Raw genomic sequence first — 17859 nt, 5'->3', positions numbered from 1 at the left:
AACGACACGGAGTCAAGTAAAACGATAAAAACAAGATGAATTCAAGCTAAAAAGATAAATGACACCAAAGTTTTAGAGTGGTTCGGTCCCAAGTAATTGTAATAACCTACATCCACTTAGTTTTCTTATTAATGTAGAATTCCAAAAACTGTGATCAATGAACTAGGGTTTACAAGTTTCACAAGCTTGGAGATGAATACAAATTTTGCAGATAAACACTATATTTCTCTATCAAAATCCCCAAAAGTCCCATCTCTTGAGCCCTTTGAGTCTTATATTTATAGTCTCAAAGAGTTTTTCATGGGCTGATGAACCTTAATTACATTTAGTACAAACGTATCTAAATAATAATAGAAATCGCAATTATTACATATATGTAGAATATATCTGAAATGCTGCGACCAGACTGGTCGCCTATAAAATATGCCGTCTGCTGAGGTCGATGGTCGAACAGAACGTATTCACTTAAAGAGTCACGTGTATCCCACGTGCATGTTAATTTTGTCATGTCATGAGGTAAATCTTTTTTGGGTAAACATATATATATTAGGATTTTTGTCAAATTTTTTTAATTTTTTAACAGAAAAATTGGATTGAAAAATTAAAAGACTATCAATAAGAGATTGAGAGTTTAAATGCAAAAAAAATTGATGTTGGCTCCCTAAATGTAAAAAAGTGGGATAGGTTGAGGATTTTTAGTTTAAATAAGCCATAAACAAATAAAATTACCGTCAACTTACAGAATAAGCCCATTTACTTTCTCCCTTCAATATGATCTGATCTTCTTCCTCTTCCTCGGCTTACTTTCGCTGTCAGTTTAGTAACTACTCCCATGGCTTCCACCGAAGCCCTAACTCTCACCTCTTCCCACCTCTTTTGCACCGCCGAAAAGTCTTTCCACCACCATCCCTCCCCACCTCCGCTCTCCCTCTCTCCTTTTCCCTCATCTTTCCCACAATCCAAACATATTCCCAAGACTCGTTTTCTCGTCGACGCCTTTCGCTACGCCGGCGACCACTCCGTCTCCTATTTCCTCTCCCATTTTCACTCCGATCACTACATCGGCCTCTCCCCCAATTGGTCTAAGGGCATCATCTTCTGCTCCCAAACCACTGCTCGCCTTCTCGTTCAAGTACTCAAGGTACCTTCTGTTTTTGTTTTCGCATTGCCTCTTCGTGAATCTGTAATAATTGATGGAAGTGAGATTGTACTTATTGATGCGAATCACTGCCCTGGTGCTGTACAATTCCTGTTTAAGATTCCTTTTCCCAGCGGAAATTTTGAAAGGTATGTTCATACTGGAGATTTTCGCTTCTGTCATTCAATGAAGTCGGACATTATATTACGGGAATTTGTTGGTTCGGATGCTATTTTCTTAGACACCACTTATTGTAACCCGAAATTTGTCTTTCCATCGCAAGAAGAGTCTATTGATTATATTGTTAGTGTGATAGAAAGGGTTGCAAGTGAAAGCAAAGGTTCCATGAAAGATGTTTTATTTCTTGTAGCTACATATGTTATCGGGAAAGAGAAGATTTTGCTCGAAATTGCACGTAAATGTAATCGTAAGATATACGTGGATGCTAAGAAAATGGCTGTTTTGCACGTTTTGGGGTGTGAGGAAACTGAAATCTTTACTGAGGATGAATCCGAAAGTGATGTACATGTTGTTGGTTGGAACGTGTTAGGTGAGACATGGCCATATTTTAGGCCGAATTTTCTTAAAATTAAGGAAATTATGGTTGAGAGAGGGTACTCTAAGGCCATTGGATTTGTTCCCACTGGGTGGACATATGAAGTGAAGCGCAACAAATTTTCAGTTAGGTCGAAAGATTCATTTGATATTCATCTCGTACCATATAGTGAGCATTCGAATTACGAAGAGCTTAGGGAATATGTTAGGCTTTTGAAACCAAAGCGTGTTATTCCTACAGTTGGCTTGGATGTTGAAAAACTTGATGGAGAGCATGCTAACAAGATGAAAAAACATTTTGCAGGATTAGTTGATGAAATGGCCAACAAGCAAGAATTCTTGAAGGGTTTTCATCGAGGGTATTGTGAAGTGAGTGATAAAGATGGAAAGGACACCAACAATGGTCCAAGCAAGGAACTGCACCTGGACAAAAAGACAGAGTCCTCTATTTTGAAAGTTGATGAAAATAATGATATAGGTTTTGGTTTTGAATCGTCACTCCCACTGCAAGAATCTGATTCACAAAATATAATGGTGTTAAGTGATGAGGAAGTGGAGAAAACCCTTCAGGAACTTCGTGATTGTTTACCCTTGTGGGTTACACGAGACCAGATGTTGAATCTTATTGCAACCTCTAGTAGGGACATTGTTCAATCAGTTTCCACCTTCTATGAGCATGAGACAGAATTCCATGAACAAGCACGGGCTTGTTCAACTTCTAGTTCTACATCCCAGATCAACTTGCTAAATGACTCTACACCCCTTTTGCAAACAACCATTAAAAATAATAGTCCTTCTGGGAAGATTGAGGCTCCTTTAACTCAAGATTATAAGGTTGTCAACATAAGGCAAATACTTAAAAGTGGTGTTTCACTTTCACCTGGAAAGAGGAAGAAGACTATTGAAACTAAGCAAAACAAGAAAGTAAACTTGAAGGCTAAGTCAGAAACAAGTGGATTGGTTAGTGGTGCTTCTGCTGGAAAAAGGAAAAATAATATTGAGAATAAGCAAAACAAGAAGGTAAAATTAAAGTCTATGTCAGAAACAAGTGGATCGAAACAGCCAACAATAACAAAGTTCTTTAGTAAAGTTTTGGCTAATGGTTCTCAAGGTGCTGATACAACCTTGCATGATAAAATCCCTGAAGATGAAAATTTGTCTAGTGATGACACCAAACAATACAAGAAAGAGATAGATCAGTTTATTAAGATAATAAATATGAATGAATCGTTGAGAAGTTATGCTGCCATGATCGTGGAAAAGACAAAGGGAGATATTAATCTGGCTCTTGATATTTACTACAGTAATCCTGAGGGTGCACATGGTGGGAGTGAAGTTGGTTTGGACACTAGCAGACATTCACAGCTCCAGTGCAGTATTATCAGCAGATCTTCTGGCCAAAAGAAACTTGCAACAGAAAATTTGGGGAAAAAAATTGAATATTCAACACAGGAATTGTTATTGGACAATGCAGACACGACATCTGTATCACTATCTCCGGAAAAGTACAATCCGGTGGAGCATGGTTGGTGTCTCTTTGTAGAGTAGCATTTTGCAACTACAGAACTTTCGGCACAGCTATAATTAATTTTCTTTGTACTTAGAACTCTGGGTGACATGGACACTCATGTGCAGCTTGCTGGAGGGATGGACAGCGGGCTCCATATTTACATCTTGCACGGACTTTTGACTTGCTTGAGAATGAAAAAGGGAAGATAAAGGCTACTTCTATGCTCTGCAATATGTTCAGAAGGTTTCTTAATGTTCTATGTATAGCGTGATTCTTCATATTAATAATGTTTTTGTAGTAAATGCTGGCGCAGTTTAAATTGAGCTTCCTCTTGTAAACTTTTTATCATTCTTTCTGCTTAGTTTGCTGGCCTTGTCTCCTGAGGATGTGCTGCCTGCAGTGTATTTATGCACAAATAAGATTGCTGCTGACCATGAAAATAAGGTTGGTCAATTCCTCCTTTATTAATTCTCTACACTATTTCATATCAAAAGATTAAAAAAAATCTACTTTTAATGAATTGTTGCTTGCAAATCCAAATTAGGCAGGATGTATATTTTCATCTAAATATATCAATTAAAACGTTGTTGATATGTAATGTGTCAGTCTTACATTGTCTTTTATGTCTTACAAGTGTTGTGTCATATTATCATGTTCTTCTTTCTTCTGAATGCTCTAAGCTAACTAGTTCTACTAATAGCTGCAATACGAAACATAGTATAATGGGGGCAAGGTGTCATCAAGAAAATTGTTCTGTATAATGCCCTTTCCTGTAATGTGAAAAGTGAAAAATCGTGATTCATAACAATTGTACAGGAGCTAAATATTGGAGGTGGCTTGGTAACATCAGCACTGGAAGAGGCATGTGGGACAAGTCGGTCAAAATTAAGGGAGATGTACAATGACTTGGGTGATCTAGGTAGGAATTTCTCACTGTTCAAATATATATCTTTTTTATTGTTAACATTATGTACTTCATATGAAATATTCTATTATTCTGAAAGGTGATGTTGCTCAAGCATGCCGTCAAACACAGACATTACTTGCTCCACCTTCGCCACTTCTGATAAAAGACTTATTTTCTACTTTACAAAAGATAAGGTAGGGATACACCAACCTGGGTTTAATTTTTTTTTTAAAAAATTATTATTATTATAATACAGAAATTACACTCGTATTAATGATTGAAAATACAATAAGTATAAGGTTGGATGGGGAAACTAAAGAAAAACCAAAAGAAAACAAAATTACTAGTTGCAACAAAAGGCTCCATATCCCTTACAAGATCAGAGAACATAACATCCTTAAAATCTTTTACATCAAATAACCAAAGGGAAACTAAAATTGTAATTTATACCAAACACTGCATGTTAAAATGTATTTTTAGTTTTATGGAGAAAGAACTCATAATGAGATTATTGTTGTCTTTGTAGCACAATATTTTCTTTCTTTATATTTTTTTTAGACTTAATTAACTTGCAATCTTTGATATTCTTTCTTGGAAATTTTTCGTTTATAGTTTAGACTATAAATCATTATAAGACTTGTTTGATGGTGTCTCTAGGTTATTCACCTGAGGTGTCTTGGACCATTTTATTATATATTATAATTTCTAAATAAGGTTACGATGTTCATTTTTCTGGTTGGTTATATGGTTAATATAAATGGACATAAACTATTCAATCAACTAGTCATTTTTTAGTTTATTTATGTAATTGTTCATCAGTGTACAAACAGGCAGTGGAAGTACATCAAGGAAGAAAAACCTTATTTTGAATCTCATGCGGTCTTGTAGAGAGAAGGAGATGAAGTTTCTAGTTAGAACTTTGGTAATATTCACGCAGAGCCCTTTGTTTTTAAATGTTGGATCACATAGGCATCCTTCAATTATCTCCATTTTTTCGTTCATTGGGCTGTATACTTTTTAAATAAAACATTGAACTGAAGACGTTATATATGTTATGCTATTATAGATTAAAAATTTACGCATTGGAGCTATGATGAGGACTGTCCTCCCTGCACTAGCTCAAGCAGTTGTTATGAATTCTTCTCCCCATGAAAGCTCAAAGGATGAGCTTCAGGTTCTATTTATTTCTTTATGAATATTTTGATTTAGTCTCTTAACTGTTTTGTGAATTGTCTGTATAGAAGGATATTTCAGATTTGTAGGCATACTTAGCTTTTGGAATTGTTTAGTTATTGTATTTTTTTTTGCGTTTCTTATGCTATATTTCTGTTAATCTAGAGCTTTTCAGGAGCTGTTGTTGAAGCATACAATGTGGTTCCTAGTTTGGTAAGTACTACTTTCTAGTTTTCCCCACATTTCCTGGTCTATTGTTATTAGACTTTCTTCAGATTTACCATCTATGTGACACATAAAAAAGGCCTGCTCTTTTATTTGTATGCTCTACTAATATGTATCCCGTTTAGCAAAACTTTTTTCATTTGGTATTATAATACACGATGTTAACTTCCTAATATTAAGTTGTTTTTAAAAAAAAAAAATAATAATAATGTATATTGGCATATAGTCCTAATTTTGAACCTTTGAATTTATTACAACAATTTGAGTCCTTTAATTTCTCATGATTGTCATTATATGTATTTCCTTTCTGGGCATTCCATGTTGGAAGTGCCTTTTTAAAAATATAATTTTGACGTATTATAGTTAACTAGAAACTGTCTGTTTCACTAGAAGCAGTTTCCTCAGATATAATTTCTACCTTGTGATTGACAGGAATTAATTGTCCCTTCTCTAATGAACAATGGAATTGGGTTTTCATCATCTACTATGTCAATGATTCCAGGAATACCTATAAAGCCAATGCTTGCAAAGTATTTTCTTTGCTCTCCTTAATTCTGTGGAAATTTGTTAGAATGCATGTTATGATATATGTCTTTTTGTGTAATCCTTTTTCTGTGGTAGAATCACCAACGGTGTTCCACAAGCAATGAAGCTCTTTCAAAATAAGGCTTTTACTTGTGAATACAAGTAAGTCTTTCTCTCTTATATGTTTTGCGTTCAGTTTTCCTTCTTTGGGTTAGGTTGGCTTGTGAGAACTTATTTGAGATGTTTGACTAATCCTTCATGATCTAGGGATGTCAAGACAATATAATGAAATAGTTCTTATGCTGATACCTTGTTTCAGATGTTTTCTTTGTATTTTCTTATCATTATTGTCTGTGTGAATAACATTTCTGCTATAGGGAAGTTTTTATTTAAATGATCATCTTGCAGATTTTTTGAACTTTCTGTTAGTCTTTATATATTGGATGATTAAAGATAGATTTTTAGTTAAGGAATTATATATGTTTTAGATCGTTTGAATTTGTAGGCTGGTTGGTATATAGAGAAAGGGTTGGTTGGTTACAAGAGTTGACAGCTAGGAGTAAATCTTAGCAAATCAGGAAAATTATAGAAAAGACAAAACACAAATCTGTTTTCAATTGAAACCTAATCCCTAGAAAATAGAAGATAAGACAGCTGTCCTATTCTGACTAAATACAAAAGAAATCTTTATAGAATAAAAACATGATTCTCAACCGGTCTTCTTTTTCATTATCCTTTTTGTACGAGTATGTGTACAGTGTTATATCGCTTTCACTTTTATTTGCCTTTTGTAGTTTTATGTTACTGCACATTACTTGTTGAGTAATCTATTGGCATGTGATATCAGATATGATGGTCAACGTGCACAAATTCACAAGCTACCTGATGGATCTTTTCATGTGTTTTCACGAAATGGGGATGAATCTACCTCAAGATTCCCAGATCTTATTGATATAATGATGAAATCTTGTAAGCCTGATGCAGTTACCTTCATACTTGATGCAGAGGTAAGAACTAATGATCCTACAGAGACAGACAGAGTATATGTGTACTTCATATGTATGTGCGTGTGTATATATATATTTATATTTATTCTGCACTTGCATTCATTATTATCTATTCTTCTTTTGATGGGTGCGGCCACTGGATTTTTTATTTTATTTTATTTTGCCTAGGACTGGAGTAAGACTGGTTTACTTTTTAATTACTATTTTTAATGAAAATATAAGAATTGATTCCTATGTATGTTTTTTCTTTTTCCTGGTTTTAGATTGTCGCAATTGATAGAAAGAATAGCTGCAAAATCTTGTCATTTCAAGAACTATCTTCACGTGGGAGAGGCAGCAAGGATACCTCAATTACATTGGACAGCATAAAGGTATCATATGTGACAAATTTTTGTTATAGTAACACAGTTAACTTAATGATTTACTGCTTGAATTTGTAGGTTAGTTTTTCTTTTAATCGTTTTTAGTGTAACTTGGTAGGATGAGCTGTGGTTTTGTGAGGAGTGGAAGCATAGAAATGATTGAACCAAAATTAGATTTCATAAATAAAGGATCTTGGATTATGGATGTTACCGCTCTTTTGTTGCCCTTCATACGTACTAAACATCTAGTCTACTATTCATTTGGTGTGTGTGTGAGTTTAATTTTTAACACACACACACCTTTACTTTGGTTTCACTTTCTGATTCTCCCTGCTTTTACCTTTCTTTGCAGGTCGACATTTGCGTATTTGTCTTTGATATCATGTTTTCGAATGGACAACCGTAATTTTCTTTTAACTTTTTTCTGAATTGTATGTATATTATATGCCATATCAAATGCGTGTAGTGTCTAAATTTTAGATCAATAAAACATTTTTCATGGTAAAGAATCGAAAGCATAATTTAGATTACCTTTGAAGTTGGCTTGTCGCATGTTTAACTGCATCAAACTGTTGAAATGATGAACAAGTGATGATCCCATTCTTCTAGGTTTGGTTAATAAATCCTGGTGAAAGCTGTACTGTAAAGTAAATATAGTCCTCACTTTCCTTTTTTACACCCTTGTGTTGCCCACACGTAAGGGACAAGGGGGCATAGAAAAAGGGATCTTGTTAACTTGTTCTGACTTAGGTCTTACCTAATTTTTTTTTTCGTTAGTTACAGAACAGCCTTAATCAAGTTGTTTTTTCTTAATTATTTAAATGCTTGAATTTAGCATAAGTCATGCCAAGCATAACAGATTTCCAGTCATAAGGGTGTTAGATCTTCAAACAATTTGAGGAAACTCAGTTATCTATTTTAAGTCATTGAATTTTACGGACATTGGTATAGAATGATTTAGTTGTCCTTTTGTTTTTGGTTGAGGAATTAGTTGTTTATTTTCAAATAAGTGTTGTTTTAGCTAATGTAATTCTATTTACAGGTTGTTAACTATTCCATTACGCCAAAGACGAAAATGTATGCATCCACATGTCCTGTTTTGAAATTATTATTTACAAGACTGCATGTGTATGTATACATATATTTATATTCTCTTCTGATCCCTACCATTTTTGACACCCAAACTTACAGACTTGAGGGATTTGTTTTTGGGTGAAAAGTTGGGATATCTTGAATATGCAAATGAAATGACAGTAAGTACTTGAATGTTTTTTTTATTCCATAGAATATTTTTTATTTTCGTAATTGTTTATGTAATCTGTTTGTTTGTAGGTTGAGCCAGATGATACTTGTTTAAGAAGTGAAAGCACATTAACAAAGATAAGTTATTTTCTTGAAAATGCATTCCTATCCTCTTGTGAAGGAATTATGGTTAAGTCTCTGGATGTTGATGCTGGATATTCTCCATCAAAGCGTGTTGACACATGGCTCAAGGTTAATGCTGTTCAAAAGTATTTTATCACTCAACTATCTAATTTAGGAAAACACTTTATTTTATCATCCTTTTGTAGGTCAAGAGAGATTATGTTGATGGACTGAATGACTCACTTGATTTAGTCCCAATTGGTGCTTGGCATGGGAATGGAAGAAAGGCAGGATGGTAACGAAATTTCCATGCTCTTCCATCCATGCATGTCTTTTGTTGTCATTTTTTTAGTAGAATGTTGTATATGATTAGTTGATATCTGCAGTATGTTATTGTATGAGTTTGTATTTGGACAAAAATCATGAAGAAGGAAAGGATAAAAAAAAATATTCAGAGATAATTGTTTGAGACCACGGACGTAGTCAATGGTGGTAGGAAAATATCAAGCGGATGGTGTATACATAGGGTTTCTTCTGCATATTTACCAGTGATATACAGTTTTGATCAGTGTTAGCAGCACTTGTTTTACAGTGCTTGAGAAATGGAGGCATAATAATATAGAATGTATAATATTTTAGTCGTAGTGAGAAGAGTGTTTTTGGCTGTCTACTATCCCCCACTCAAATTTTGATATCATGGATTAATAAAACTTATCCAGTATTACAGGTACAGTCCTTTTCTCATGGCATGTTACAATCCTGATACTGGAGAATTTCAGAGCGTTTGCCGGGTCATGTCTGGGTTCTCTGATTCCTTCTACACAGAGGTAAATGTGGATGTTGTAAGTGCACATAAGTCTTCCGTGTATAATAATGATCTGGATAATTTTGCTTTGTACATTAAACATAGGAGTATCACAAGTTCATGTGTATGAACAGAAAAAGTTTTCTTTTGTTATAAATTCATTGAGTTAGATAATTGGTTGAGAATTAGGATAAGATATCCTCAAGGATGCGATCATACCAGCACTAATGCACCGGATCCCATTAGAACTCCGCAGCTAAGCGTGTTTGGGCGAGAGTAGTACTAGGATGGTTGACCTCCTTGGAAGTCCTCGTGTTCCACTCTTAAAACTTTTTAAAAGGGTAAGATATCCTCAAGAAAATACAAAATAATTTAATTTCTTCTTCACTTGACTGCACATACGAGGCTACTCAATGTGATTTAGTTTCTTGGGTACATTTATCCTCCCCCATCTTGAGAAGTACAATTATCCTGCAGTCTGTTAACACTACATACTGATGATATCAATACGTGTCTTCTGTTGACGAAACAGATAGGTTAAAAAAGTCCACTAAACTTTTCTTTTATTGTTCTATGGTTTATCATCTGCTCATTAGCAGATACCATTTGAGGACCTTGAGTATTTGGGAAGGATTTATGTATTGTTGAGTCTTGTTTGTTTTATTTTTTTTCAGTTAAAGCTAAAGTATGTTGAACTGTAACAATGCTGTTTCTCAATCTGAGGACATAATATTGTGGACCAATCGAATACAATTTTGTGATATATCAGAAGGAAAGTACACCATATCATGACATGAAAATAAAGCGTACTTTTTATTTTTATTTTTTTGAGTTGCAGATGAAAAGTTTCTTTTCTGAGGAAAAGATCTTGTCCAAAAAGCCACCTTACTATGGAACTGCTGAGGTGCCTGATATGTGGTTTTCTCCAGAACTCGTGTGGGAGATAAGAGGTGCTGATTTTACTTTGTCCCCTGTTCATGAGGCTGCCTTTGGTCTAGTTCATCCATCTCGTGGCATTTCTATCAGATTTCCGAGATTTATTGGCTCTGTTTCTGACAGAAATCCTGAAGAATGTAGCACAGCTGCAGATATAGCCGAGATGTTTCATTCTCAGACTCGGAAAATGGATGTCATGCCTGAAGATTAAGTTGTCTTTATTTATTTTTACTGATGTTGTAATTAAGATGATTTTATTAGTTAGAAGTTTAAAACTTTATATACGGCATAAAGGTTGATTAGTTCAAAATTTTGAAATGCGCAGGTATATGGGGGTTTGAAATGAATGCATTTTTGCCTTTTTGTAAGTTTGTAAATGTATATAGCTACGAGCTTTGTTTCACACTAAGCTTCAAATAAAGTGTATTTAGGATAGAGGTGTGCTGGCTACACTCTATTTTGTACACTATTTTACACTTTCACGTAGAATTCATTAGAGTAAATAATATTTTAATAATATTAGAAGTGGTTATTGAAATCCACATATCAAATAAGAGCGTATCTATTATTAAAAAAGTGTAAACAAAAAACTAGAAAATAAAGTGTATTAGGAAATTATATGAATATATCCTTTTACCTCTATGAAAAATTAAACATATCACCCTATACTTATTTGGGTGGGATTTATATACACCTACCTTTATTCTCCACATTTTTTTTCATAAAAAATTTAAAATCTATTTTCATTATTTTAGTACAAAAAATTTCATTTATATACATAATATCTTTGGCACTCTAAGAAAAAAAAAGCTTAATTGCAAATTTTAACCTTAAAATAAGAAAATATATATAAACAAAACTAATTTAAAATTAACTAAAATTATCTCATTAGAATCAAAATTAAAATCACAATGTTAAATTTCTATGCTTCTAAAAGTTAATGTAAATTTTTTTTAAAGAATGATAATCTAATTGATATGCAAACAATGTATTGCATGTGTTTGGGAGAAGTGTGCTATACATCTATAATATGAATTTTTATTTTTAAGATTTTTAATGAAGACATTTATGTTAAATTATTGAAATAATATAGTTCATAATGGTTAAATAATTAAAAGGGTGAAAAGAAGAAAAAAAAAAGGGGTGTGCCAACAGACATTTTTTTAGTTACTTTACAAACCAAAATAATATAAAGGCTCTCCATTTTTAATTTTATTATTACATATTTCTTTCTAATAAAAGTACTAAAATATATTATTTTAAAGCTTTAATTCCATGTATAAAATTTTAGAAGCTAGTAAGTATATCCCAATTAAAATAAAATTAAAACTTAATTTTATTCTATCCAATTAAAGTTTTCAAATATTTTCAAATTATATATATAGTGTTAGAATAATACACAAATAACATTTTCTCATTGTGAAGACTAATATAATATAAAAGTAAATTTATTTTGTATTTCTTAATTACTTTTTCATAAATTTATATTTAAGATTATAGCTAAGTATTTTTTTATATTTAATTATTTGTTTTATCATGAAAATTTTAAATATGTCATTTAAAAAGCATTATTTCTCAAATTTTAACAAGTGAGTTGTACAATTTTGTTTTATTTTTTTATATATAAAATTGGTTTAAGACCTAGTATAGAAAATATAATATATGTAATTATAAATAAATATTTTTAAATTTATAAAGTAAGATGTATTAATTTCGAGTGTATTTATAATTTATCTGGTTTAAAATAGGTTATTTTAATAATATTCATGAAGAAAATTCCCCAAAATTTGCATAAAATATTCTATCTTGAGTGAAAAGTTGCTACTGGTCAAGAATGCATATTAAGAAGTACATCATCAGGACGAGTTCTGTGTATATATTATATATATACATGACACGACACTGGTGACCGTTTTTTTTTGTACTTCTCCAAATCTCCCGCCAAATTTTGACACCGGCTAATGCCGGTGTCCCGACATGCAATCCCCGGTGCTCGGTTACCCAAATTTAAATTCTCCTTTTTTTTTTTTACTTTCTGCTTTCCCAAAAAATAACTTAATTAAATAAAAATAAAAGGTTTTTAAAAAGTAAAATAATAATAATAACAATAAATAGATAGAAAGCTGGCATCACAGCAATTCATTTACCCAGATAACAGATTCACAAAATTTCCTCTAAATAAAGAGTAAAATTCAAATTTTTTTAGAAGTAGAAAGGAACAATAATAATAATAATTATTATTAAAAAAAAAAGTAGTTTCTGAAAACTCTGGTTTGAGTTGGGTTGAAGGAAGGTTGTTCTGATGAAGTTTGTGGAAGTTAGGGTTAGAATCGGAGGCAAGCCACAACTCTGTGCAACTTCAAAAAAATTCACTTGTTCCTCAATTTCCAAACAATGAGTGCTGTCGGCATTACAAACGTCACCGTTCTTGACAATCCTTCCTCCTTTCTGAATCCTTTACAGTTTGAGATCTCTTACGAGTGTTTGACTCCTCTTAAAGACGGTATCATCCCTTCTCCTTTTTATTCTCATCATTTCTTGGTATTTTTGAGAATTTGAATGAATTTCAGTTAAAATTTGCTTATTTTGTTGTATCAAAATTAGAAGAAATCAATTGCATTTCAGTCCATTCATTTTATTTCTCATTTAGTACTGTTTGGATTAATCTTTTCTGTTTCTGTTTTATTTTTCAATTCTCAGTGGCGTTAGAGGGATTAGGGTTTGCATCTTGATTGATTTGTTTGCCCTCCTAATGTGGTCTTTAAGAAATTAACTTTATTTCAATGTGAAAATCAAAATATACGTGTTTTATTTTAGTACATGTATGTCTTGTAACCTGTATGTACGTCTGTATTAAGAGAAACATATAAAAAGGAAGATATCAATTGTCTTTTTTTATATTTTTTAATGTCAACTGTGATAATTAATGGAGACTTCTGAAAATTTTTGTTCTGAAGATATGATATTATATTAAATATCTCGTGTATTTATCTAATATATAGACTGAAATTGGGTTGAGTGATTTTTGATCAATTTATAAAAGGATTAATTCTGTTTTCAAGGAAATCAACTGCTATAAAAGTACTTCTAACATCTTTCTCTATTTCCTTTTTTCCTTCGCCTAACATTAAAAAAAAATTGCATGGGAAATGAAAATAAAACCTTACTCTTCAAGAGTTTTCTCTTGATATTTGCTTATATATTATCTGTAGCTCTACAATCGTACCGGTGATCAAAATACAATTGTTGAACTCTCGCTGTTCAAAGATGCGTAATATTTCATCTGTTTGCCATCTCAATGAAGAAAATACGAGAGCGTCCAAATATTAATTCTAACATATTTTCAGACTAGTGAGATTTTGGAAGATATTAAAATGGTATCATCCATAAATAACTTTTTTCTGCTCATGGGTTTCTCTTTCTGTTCCTTCTATTTACTTGGTCCTCTTTAATGCATTTAGTTTCTAATAGTGATTGCAATATTTCCTTGTTTTGCCAGTTCAGGTAACTCAAGATGGTATTGTTAAAATTAAAACATTGAGGGTTTTATCATGGAGACTCATCCATACTAATCTTGCTGATATCATGTTTTTCTTTATATGTGAAATGATTACCATATTGTCCGTTGTATAAATTAGTTGCACAATCTTGAATGCAATCAGCACCATTATGGATCTGGACTTCACTCTGTTGTTCTTTATGCGAGATTCTGAGCTATGCCCAGTTCTGCCAACTGAAAGTGCTTGCATTTTTTTTCTTTTTTATCTACTTCCAAGTATCAATTGAGTATTAATGATGCAGTTGAAAACTTGTTCAACTAAATAAATGTAATGATAAGTTTCCTTGAGATAGGATCCAGCTGTTCTTGTCTTACAAATCTATGGTTGGGATTATTGTCATATCATATTTCGTACTTTTTTAGTACCTTTTCTTTTCTGCATATTTTTAAAGAAAAAAATTCGGTCCGTTCTTGCTGTGGAAGGAAGATTTGATCTTCCCCTCACTGTGTTGTGTCCAACTTAATTGTAATCTTTGTTGTAGTTGAGCTTCTTTTTTTTTTTTTTTCACTTTGATTGATTCATCCTATGGCATCGTGGTGTACATAACTATTTAGATGACTTTTGAACTAGTACGAAGTTACTTGTAGCTGCTGATTTTCAATAATTTATTAATTTGAAATTTCAAATATATTTGTTCCTGCAATGTAATTTTACTAGAATCTAGAATTTTCAATTCATAGATTTAGGTGCCTGGTCTGAACTGGATCACTTGATCACACAGAATGGAAAGTGAACTGTTTTCTTTTGAATATACTACATCTATACATGCATGTTAGATAGGTAGTTCTCTGACCAACTTTGAAGGATCCCAACATGATAGTTTTAATTTTCTTTTATGAGAATGATTTTGGTGATTATGTGTTGATCTGCATCTTGAACAACCAAAAGAGTCAAATTAATAACTGTTTTGTTTGACATTTTATCTGTTGCCTATGGTTGATCCTGTTGTAGCTGCTTATTGGAATTATGAACCTAAAATTCTTTCCTTTTTACTTGCAACAATAAGAGTATGTTTTGTCATCGTGTTACAGATTTGGAATGGAAGCTTATATACGTAGGATCAGCTGAGGATGAGACTTATGACCAATTGTTGGAGAGCGTTCTTGTTGGGCCTGTGAATGTTGGAAATTATCGTTTTGTATTACAGGTAATTTGCAACTATCTTGTAAGATTTCTTATTGTTTGAATCACGTGTGGTTGGCATATGATATGGCTAAGTATAATTTGTTGGGAAATTTTGCAGGCAGACCCTCCAGACCCATCCAAGATTCGGGAAGAAGACATAATTGGTGTGACGGTACTTCTGCTCACCGGCTCCTATCTTGGCCAGGAATTTGTTCGAGTTGGATACTATGTGAACAATGATTATGCTGATGAACAGTTGAGAGAAGAACCTCCCGCAAAAGTCTTAATTGATAAGATACAGAGGAATATTTTATGCGACAAACCTAGGGTCACAAAGTTTCCCATCAACTTCCATCCAGAGAACAGTGAGAGTGGAGAGCAACCCCTACCAACTGATCATGCGGCTGGTGCTGATGGAATTGGAGAAACAGCATTTTCACCTGCACATCATTTAGAGGATCAGGGGTCTAAGAGTTTGGATGATTAGAATAGAATAATTTAGTTCTTCTGACCTTCAATTTCTCTCCAAGGTACATATATCATGCCTTTCTATTTCTCCACCCCTTAATCAAAAGTTTCAGAGGAAGAACATTGGCAATAATTTAGCACGTTTTAGGGTCCGAGGTTGTTTACTCACACTTGAAATTGATTGAATTCATCATGATTTGGTAACTTTGTTATTTGAGCCCTTGTTAGAATTCCTTATTTAGTTATTTTATCAACAGAACTACCAAAATATATAGTCATGGGGCATGCTCATGCTGATTTTTTTTTACCTTTTTGTGTATTTATTACATAGCCTTGTGGACTGACTAGTCTTGGTTTAGTGGCTTTCTCATATATTTTGTGTTCTTAGCAGTTAACTTCTTCCGAATCGAAACATAATTGAACCTATTTTTCTCTATTACATCAGTGTGAAAGAGCTCAAACCTATTCATGACGATTTTTCTATTTGATCTTAAATTGCTAATAAAAGGGTTATTTAAAACTTGCAACAAAAGATTTGGAAAATCTTATTTTTAGGTTCTGAAAATAATGGTAACTATTTTATAGTTGAATATTATAAGCCGTGATTAATCACAATGCCTTCACATACTCAGGTCTTTATTCGTTTTTGTTGGGAGTGAATTTGGTCACAAACTTTAAATCTATTATATATTATATGAAGGGTACTATTATTGTTTTTAATTATTATCTATAAGCATTTTTAGTATTTTCCGTATGTAACGTAGTTATATGGTTCTCTTCTAAATTTTAAAAAAATTCTGAATAATTTAAAATGTCGAAATCAAGATTCAAACAGTTTGTTGCGTGCGTGCTTATTTTAATATTTATACGTGCGTGCAACAAATTATTTGAATCATAATTTTAACATTCCAAATTATCTGGAATTTTCTAAATCTTTGAGGGAGGACCACTGTAACTACATTATATACAGTCATGTACAAAAAAATAGAGTTACAACTTATCCATGTATCAAAAATACTAAAAATACATATAATTAATGATTAAAAACAATCACTACCCAAAATTTTATGTAAGTTATGCGAGTATAATTGTACACGTGTATATATGTGGATACTATCACTATAATTATACCTGGATTCAATACTTTCTAAATGTTATATTATTATAACTTTCACATTATGAAATACAAGCCATTTACACTATAATAATTTATATATCTTTTCTATATAAAAAATGTGTAGATAAATAAACTTTTTGGTTTTGATGGTTTTTTTGTTGTTGTCAATTTTAACAAAATATTACAAATATTTAACGGAATATACTTTTAAAAGTTATTAAAAGTAGATATTTATTAATAAAAATTCAAATATTATAAAATACTATTATTATAATAATACTTAATACAAACCTAGATATTTTATAATTATATTAATATAAATTCAAATATTATAAAATATCATTATTATAATAATACATAATCTTATTTTTTATTAAAAAATTTATTATTTATATTTATAAAGAAAATAATTTTTTTATTAGTTAATGTAACTTAACAAAATATATATTCCTATTAAATGCACAACAAACATTATAAATACATTATATATAAGTGTCGTGTATATACAAATAATATGACTGTAATTACATGAGAAATTAGAATAACAATTATCTTTTATAAAAAAACAAACAAAATTCTTCTTTAATTATAAATGAGTTATTTGAATGATATCATGAATGTTTTATACATAAAATATTGTACTTTATGATCTAAAATGTATCATATATATATATATATATTTAAACAAAAAAATCATAAACAATGTTTAGGTTTAATATTTCTTTTGATATGTTTATGTAATTCTTTTATAAATATAATATTATTTATTTATTTAAAATTTATGTAACAATCATAAAATCTTAATAAATATATTTAATATTTTTTTTTAAATAAAACTAAACTAATGTGATTACTTACAGCTTAGTATATATAAAAGATTAAATGTAAAGCATTTTTAGAATAACCATTTCTTTTTCCTTATCATTAATGGAGTCGAAATATAACTTTAAAACCAATTAAAATACGTTAGACTAATCACTCGTATAAAAAGTAGTAGAATAATATTCATCTTTTGTAAAAAGCAAACTACTTCAAAATATCATAGCTGAATATCTTGTATCTTGAATAGAGATAAGTAGGA

At 31.6% G+C, this 17859-nt stretch overlaps 2 protein-coding genes and 1 non-coding gene across 9 annotated transcripts; all 3 read left to right on the top strand.

The window, feature by feature from the left end:
* Positions 1–753: 753 nt before the first annotated feature.
* On the top strand, positions 754–10943 carry LOC133818551 (DNA ligase 6-like). 7 transcript variants are annotated; one of them, XM_062251476.1, is made up of 19 exons: positions 754–3218; positions 3329–3446; positions 3566–3647; positions 4020–4122; positions 4208–4304; positions 4930–5032; positions 5177–5284; positions 5449–5496; positions 5941–6038; positions 6130–6195; positions 6881–7040; positions 7304–7411; positions 7755–7804; positions 8445–8479; positions 8594–8655; positions 8735–8896; positions 8974–9062; positions 9495–9594; positions 10411–10943. In XM_062251476.1, exons 1-19 carry the CDS (start codon positions 833–835, stop codon positions 10717–10719), a joined length of 4284 nt encoding a protein of 1427 aa, XP_062107460.1. In that variant the 5' UTR covers positions 754–832; the 3' UTR covers positions 10720–10943. The 7 variants fall into 7 exon arrangements, with proteins under 7 accessions (XP_062107460.1, XP_062107459.1, XP_062107462.1 ...); XM_062251475.1 differs by having other exon boundaries at positions 9495–9609; XM_062251478.1 differs by having other exon boundaries at positions 9487–9594; positions 10411–10536.
* On the top strand, positions 9778–9896 carry LOC133820447 (5S ribosomal RNA). Its single transcript, XR_009886856.1, has one exon. It is a non-coding gene; the product is annotated as a 5S ribosomal RNA (ribosomal RNA).
* A 1705-nt stretch (positions 10944–12648) lies between the features above and the next one.
* On the top strand, positions 12649–16097 carry LOC133818550 (histone chaperone ASF1B-like). The gene is made up of 3 exons (XM_062251474.1): positions 12649–13011; positions 15100–15215; positions 15312–16097. Exons 1-3 carry the CDS (start codon positions 12903–12905, stop codon positions 15678–15680), a joined length of 594 nt encoding a protein of 197 aa, XP_062107458.1. The 5' UTR covers positions 12649–12902; the 3' UTR covers positions 15681–16097.
* The last annotated feature ends 1762 nt before the right edge of the window (positions 16098–17859 follow it).

This window comes from Humulus lupulus, chromosome 2, assembly GCF_963169125.1.
Source record: "Humulus lupulus chromosome 2, drHumLupu1.1, whole genome shotgun sequence".
NCBI lineage: Eukaryota > Viridiplantae > Streptophyta > Magnoliopsida > Rosales > Cannabaceae > Humulus > Humulus lupulus.
Note: the sequence above shows the minus strand (reverse complement) of the source record. Positions and strands in the feature narration are given on the sequence as shown.

Bases quoted from the DNA above. Each gene is read 5' to 3' on its own strand.
- LOC133818551 (XM_062251475.1), top strand. From the start codon at position 833: ATGGCTTCCACCGAAGCCCTAACTCTCACCTCTTCCCACCTCTTTTGC. The intron at 4,123-4,207 runs GTAGGAATTTCT...TTATTCTGAAAG, and splicing joins CAATGACTTGGGTGATCTAG to GTGATGTTGCTCAAGCATGC. The intron at 7,041-7,303 runs GTAAGAACTAAT...TCCTGGTTTTAG, and splicing joins CCTTCATACTTGATGCAGAG to ATTGTCGCAATTGATAGAAA.
- LOC133818550 (XM_062251474.1), top strand. From the start codon at position 12,903: ATGAGTGCTGTCGGCATTACAAACGTCACCGTTCTTGACAATCCTTCC. The intron at 13,012-15,099 runs GTATCATCCCTT...ATCGTGTTACAG, and splicing joins TTTGACTCCTCTTAAAGACG to ATTTGGAATGGAAGCTTATA. The intron at 15,216-15,311 runs GTAATTTGCAAC...GAAATTTTGCAG, and splicing joins ATTATCGTTTTGTATTACAG to GCAGACCCTCCAGACCCATC.